The sequence below is a fragment of the Oryzias latipes genome, chromosome 14 (assembly GCF_053564925.1).
Source record: "Oryzias latipes strain Hd-rR chromosome 14, Olatipes_Hd-rR_3.1".
Classification (NCBI taxonomy): domain Eukaryota; kingdom Metazoa; phylum Chordata; class Actinopteri; order Beloniformes; family Adrianichthyidae; genus Oryzias; species Oryzias latipes.
Window position 1 is genome coordinate 8,402,949 of NC_136250.1, and position 6,491 is coordinate 8,409,439.

At 40.9% G+C, this 6,491-nt stretch overlaps 1 protein-coding gene across 1 annotated transcript; it reads right to left on the minus strand.

Annotated features, from left to right (window-relative positions):
• Positions 1 to 3,943: 3,943 nt before the first annotated feature.
• msx2b (muscle segment homeobox 2b) lies at positions 3,944 to 5,977 on the minus strand. Its single transcript, XM_004076134.5, has 2 exons — positions 5,423 to 5,977; positions 3,944 to 5,215 (listed from the first exon to the last, which is right to left on the minus strand). The coding sequence occupies exons 1-2, from the start codon at positions 5,802 to 5,804 to the stop codon at positions 4,746 to 4,748; spliced, it is 852 nt and encodes a 283-aa protein (XP_004076182.1). The 5' UTR covers positions 5,805 to 5,977; the 3' UTR covers positions 3,944 to 4,745.
• Positions 5,978 to 6,491: the final 514 nt, after the last annotated feature.

A 6,491-nucleotide genomic window follows, 5' to 3' on the forward strand; every position in this document is an offset into this window, starting at 1 on the left:
TATGATGTTTAACAATTTAAAAACTCCTACTTATTTTCTTTCGTTATTTTAGCCCCTTCATGCCTGACTTTATTTCCAGTAAAAACAGAATAAACTTAAGTGGGTTTTTTTTCTGTTCAACCTGATGCTAAATTAAGTGGAGTCCTGGATTTAATGGTACATTCCAAATTAGAAACATACAACGTAAATGGTGTTAAGTAATATTGTTGATAATTCCGTGACCATTGGGAAGAAATTTAACTGAACACATTTAGTTAAATACAAATATGGCACATCATGGCAGGCCACAGAGATCTACAAACACTGTTTAACCTTGTGAACTCTCATCGAGTTGCTTTGCTTTAAACCAATTAACCTTGAGGACAAACAGATAAATCAATAATTCTTGGAACTTTGCATGCATTAAGGGGGCTAATGATTCACTGTATTTCTTTTCTAGAGCACTGATTAAAGCTTTAATTACTTTGTGACATGAGAGAGAGTTTGCAATTGTGTTTTGAAAACACAACATGCTTCCACTTATAATAGTCTTATGCCATTTACTTCAATTTCTATGTAGATGATAAACAACTTTATCTATCAATGAATCCAAGACATTTAGATAGACGTTTGGATAGACTGTATTGTCTTACATAAAAAATGCAGAAATACCAGGCTCTGCTTTTGCACCAAGAGCTTAAAATTTAGTCTACTGCCTACCTCCTTTAGTGACATGAACCTACATGAGGCAAAAACATATATATATTTGGCACTTAAAAAGACGAGACAGGTCTGTAATTATAACCAGGCACAATTCAGCTGTTAAAGACAAAATCAAAATCAACTAAATCATATTTTTTAAGAATGCATTTGATTAATGGGCCAGAAAATAAGTATTTAGCCAACGCATGCAAGAATTCTGTCTTTTACAGACCTGTCACTTCTTCTGTAATTTGTGCTATCCTAGGCGATCCTAGGAGTTGGGTCATCTAGACCCACTAGACAGTGCTCTGAACCTTTTTTCTTCAATGATTTGTGATCTTCACTGGTGTCCATGGATTACATGAAATCTTTCCACCTTTATCCACCTTTGTCATGGTAGGAAGAACACGTCAATGTAAGGGTGGGGTCATCTAAGATAGCACAAGGGTTAAGAAGCTCTTCTATCCTGAACTCGTTACCTGTGTTAATGACACCTGTTTGGCCTAGTTGTCTGTGAAAAAGACACCTGGCACATCCTTCCACAGTCAGACTGCAACCTCTATAACATGGCTGAGACAAAAGAGCTGTCTGAGGACAACAAAGACAAGATTGCAGACCTGGACCAGACTGGGACTAACAAGTAGCTTGATGAGAAGAGATCAACTGTTTGAGCAATGATTAGAAAAGGAAAGAAATACATGATCAATCTCCCTCCACCTGGAGCTCCATGCAAGATCTCGACTGGTGGTATAAAAGGAGAAACTGATCAATGACCTGAAGAGAGTTGGAACCACAATACAAACGTTGCTGTGGATTCAAATCCTGGAGAGCTCCAAATGCCTCTCTTCTTAAGCCAGCACATGTCCAGTCCTGTCTAAAGGTTGCCAGAGACCATCTGGAGGATCCAGATGAGGATTGAGAGAATTTCATGTGGTCAGATGAGACCAAAATGGGGGTCAGTTGCACCCCAAAACCCTATTCTCACAGTGAACTGGAAAGAGGGCAGGGCAACCGATCTGTCCAAAAGGAAATAATGATTGGGACCACATGGTGAGATTTTGGGGTAAAAAAAAAAGCTTTCTTCCACCAGTGAAAGCACTGAGGATGAAACATGGCTGGATCTTCCAACATCTCAAACTGGGTGAAGCCCTACAAGAAATGTTTGATCCTTGTCATTGCGTACAATGGGTTACATTACAAATATGCAGGTAATTTTTTTTGTTGTTGACAAAATACTTATTTTCAGAACCAAATATATTCTCCAGAAATAACAACAATGCTATTTGATGATTTGTTTTTTCCCCCCCCACCCGCTGTCTTCCACAGATGATGTCTCTATCATGAACATTACAAACATCCCCTTGAAGTGGAACAACTTGCAGAATCGCTGACTGGAAAACACTTTTTTTTTTTGCCTCGCTGTAGCTATGAGAGCAACAGAGAAGGACCCTGAAGTGACACTTGACCAGGATCTCCTTTGAATCCACAATAAACAGGTATGTTGAAATGCTTCCTTGTCATGTGGCAAAAACCAAAAGCATTTTTCTCCCAATGAGTAGCAACAAAGGGGCCCAGATACTATACATTAAATTCTTGTAGACTAAATGCTGTAATGCAAACATAGTAAATTAGCCCAAAAGTATGGAAGATCTTTTTTCTCTACAGCCAACCCTTTTCAAGGTTAACTTGTCACTCCCTCTAGTGTTGAAGTCCAGAACTATGGCTGGGTATGCTGCAGTTTCTAGAGCTCTCTGAATCTAAAAAATAAAATAAAACATTTATTGTCACTGCATTTATTTATAAGAGCATGCTTTTTAAAAAACTATGTAATGCAATTTGCACAAATTTACAATGATGCTTGTAAAAGTACAGATCTTGAATTAATGGTTCTAAATGAGTCTGGAGTTATAATTAATGCACCCATCAACGCTATATTTGTTAATAAGTTGCAAGGCTTCTTTAAAAATGCTTTTGAAACAATATAGCATATGTTAAGTGTCTCCCAAAATTAACTGGTTATTTTGTACCTAATATGAAGTACAAAGGGGGGGGGGGGGGGGGGGATTAGCTTTTCTACATCATCAGCTGTTTTTCTTAGGCTTCATTCCTTAGAGTGCAATATGCCCTTCCTCCACCAGGGGATGTTGGAGACAAGCACATGACTTAAGGCTAACAGGGTGCCGAGCCACATGTTGCCTTTAAAGTAACAAACAAAACCACAAACATGGCCGATTGCAGCAGGATGAGAAAGAAAAACTGCCAATGACCAAAAAAAAAAAGAGAGGCAATAAATAATGACTGCTTTACACGCAGTGATCTATTAGACAAATCCTCCACAGCTGAAGCCAAACAGCTCTTTATCAAGTGTTGCTCACTTCGTGTTTGACAAGAGCTTCCCAGTCACCTCTGCCAATCTGCACTTCATTAGGCTGATTGTTCGCCTGTTTACGCCTCCTGCTTTGCCCAGCAGTTCTGTCTGGGGCCTGCGCCTTGTTCTGATTAAAAGAGGAACCTCATAAATACGCCTCTGCCTTTTAAACGATTTCCTCATTACATCAAAGTCACACGGAAGTTGTAAGCTGCTTTTATAAATCTAACTAAACACAGGCACCACACACCATCAGAAGCCCCCCTAAGCTGATCGGCTGAGCTTGAATTTACTATTTCAAAACAAATGGTCATTTATAGAGTTCCTGATATCAGAGTTGCTTACTATAGTGCTGGTGTTTTATGTGAATGAATATTTTGATCAACACATGCAAAAATAAATTACTAATAGATTATTTCCACTAAAAAAAATACATGAATGCAATATGTTTCTCACTTTTAAAATTGGAGACAATAGTTGCAGATTGCTGTTAAAACTTGCAACCCACATAATCTAACGAGGCCTCTCGCCAATGATTCCAGACCCAAATGACAACCGGCGGAGTCAAAACGCTGCTTTTCTTTAAAAGAATGGAACAATCTGAGGTCTCTTTTCATCTTGCAGAGACAGAAAATGAGTGTTTAACTGCTGTGGATGATAGCTGGGTGATGACGGGAACCAATCTGCAAAGCTGGATGATTTATGGGTATCATTTATGGTTTGTCAAACACCGCCTTTAACTGACCGCCGTCTGATGGGGAAACACAGACGTGGAATTAAACACAATAACACGGCTGCACACTGAAGTGCATCCCGCTTTCTCCCTAGTGTGATTTTTAAAAGAAGCAACATTTCAAACTAACAGAAAAATAATAATAAAGGTCCCCCCCATGCTGATGTTTTGCAACTTTATTCTTTGCATATAAACAAAGTGGGTTTAAATGAGTCTGAACAGATTTCAAATGATAAAACATACGTGGGGGAAAGCAGACTGCATAGTAGGAAATAGCCCCTTCCAGTTTTATCATGGCGACGGATTAAAAACTAACATTTGTTCTCAAATTTGGTACCTAAAACAGATATACAACATATGTTCGTACATTCCTCTTATTAAAAAAAGTTTTAAAGAGAAAAAAGTTTCAAGACCTACAAAAATGCTTTTTATTTAGTATGTTTTTTTTTCTTATAATTATTCAAATATGAACTTCAAGTATTTTAAATTAAAACCTGAGTTTGACAGGTTTTGTTGTTTTTAAGGCAACTGTTTGGAAAAAACAAAAAAGTCTCATCTGGCCTGAGTAATTCAAATATCTATCGAAGACAACAAGGCCCTTCTTGTGTCCGATGAGCGTCCAGGTTTAACACAACCCTTGGCGTCTTGTGTTTGCTCGCCCTGCTTCGTTATTGCAGATGTAAACACGTGAAAAGTACAAACAGCTGGACAGTAACATGCAAAGTTGTGTAAACCAGCAGTCCAGGGAACCACAAGAGGACATTTTTGGTTTTTCTGTCCTCCCTCCAGGGACAGAAATAAAATACACTTAATATAATTTGAAGAAGTGCTCCCAAAGTTGCACCTCCTGTGCAGAAGATATATAAATACAGTTTTCTGTTTTGTCAAGTACACTTGTATGTCCGTTTTGTTGAAATGCATAGAAACACAACAAAATTGTTCCTTTTTTTTGTTTTTTTTGTTTTAAGACAAGTGGTACATGCTGTATCCCAGAGGAGCAGCATATAGTCCGAGGTGTGATATGGGCAGTAGTGGTCTGTGATGATGGTGATATGGAGAGTACGACTGTCCGTATAGCGACATGGCACCCAGCGTCAGAGGTAACGTAAAGCCAGGGTGTAAAGCTCCAGCAGCCGTGGCTGCTGCCGCCGCCGCCACCGCTGCAGCTGACTTGGCGTCACTGACTATCTTGAGTTTCTCCAGCTCGGCCTCCTGGAGCCGCTTGGCTTTTGCTCTGCGGTTCTGGAACCAGATCTTCACTTGGGTCTCTGTCAGGGTGAGGGAAGAGGAGAACTCGGCGCGCTCAGCGATGGACAGGTACTGCTTCTGCCTGAACTTCCTCTCCAGAGCCAGAAGCTGGGATGTGGTGAATGGCGTGCGGGGCTTTCTGTTGGTCTTGTGCTTCCTCAGCTGGCAGCCTGGATTGACGGGGCCTGTTGGAAGAGGTTATGAAGGTTTGAGTGACATTAGGTATACACAGACATTATTTCTTTGTCAGTTTAGTTTCTGAGGAACACTATGGTGGTTTTTAACACAGTTTGTGAAGAAAAAACAAATTAATAACTAAAAGGTTCGTAGCTTTCAGGTTAAAGTGTTTAGTTGATGGTGAAGAAGTTGTAAACAAGCTGAGATAAACGTACCAAGTTGCGTTGAAAACGGACTAGCTCTGACCCAGGATGCGCACTCCTCTGACTCCGACGCCTCCGACTTTACCGGCGACGAGGGCTCCTCCGTTAAGCCTCTCTGGCTCCCCCCTGGGGGGCTGCTCGTCTCCCGGCAGAGATACAGAGAGTTGAAACACGCAGACGTCACTGCCATCAAGTCTTCCTTCGGTTTAAGGCAGGTAGACCGGCGGGTGTCCGTTTTCCTCCCGGCCATGAGCGCCTCTACGCTGAACGGGTGATGCAGCCTCACCGCGGGGAACGGCTTCTCTTCGCCCGACCCGTCGAACATGTCCGCTCGGTTACTGTCCTCCTCCGACGAACTGCTTCCCAACTCGTTCAGACTCTCGTGGGAAGCCATGTCTGCGCTCCGCTCGGCGGACAGAGCCGTCAGACAGGTGGATCCTTCCGCGGTGAGCGCAATGTTATGAGATGTCAAGCGGTGCGAGGGGGGAGTTGTACGTCGCACGTTGACGCGACTTGATTTTGACCAATCACTGCTTTTTGAAGTGTTTGAGTGCTGCTTTCAGGGACAATAGGAATTTGGCAGATTGTTTTTGTTTGTTTTTTGTAAAGCATAGCAGCATCCCATTCAGATTTAGTTACTCATTTCATTAAAATAATTAATTTGCACGATTATTGTTTTTAAAAGAGGGGATGTTCCACTTCTGAGGAATCTAGTTTTAAACATGTTCTGGTCGAATATTTGGTCAAAGTAATCAATTTTCCCAAGTCAATAAAACGCTTCAATTTATGGAGTACATTAGGGCTGTAACGATGAATGGGTTTGTCCAACCAGATCGATCTGTTTCTGAAAACACAAACTGCCCTCAAGTCATGTTGTGTGCTTTATTAAACGACTACAACGAACTAGGCTGTAAAATAAGATACTGACAACATTATCACATGTTGAGCTTCTGTAATGAATTAGCTCCAACTCAAAACACATGAGACTGCATGTGCAAACATGGGCCCCATGCAGGTAATTAGGGACAATTATTCCCTATATAAAACATTTTTTTTTCTTTTTTCTAATCTCTCCTCCCAT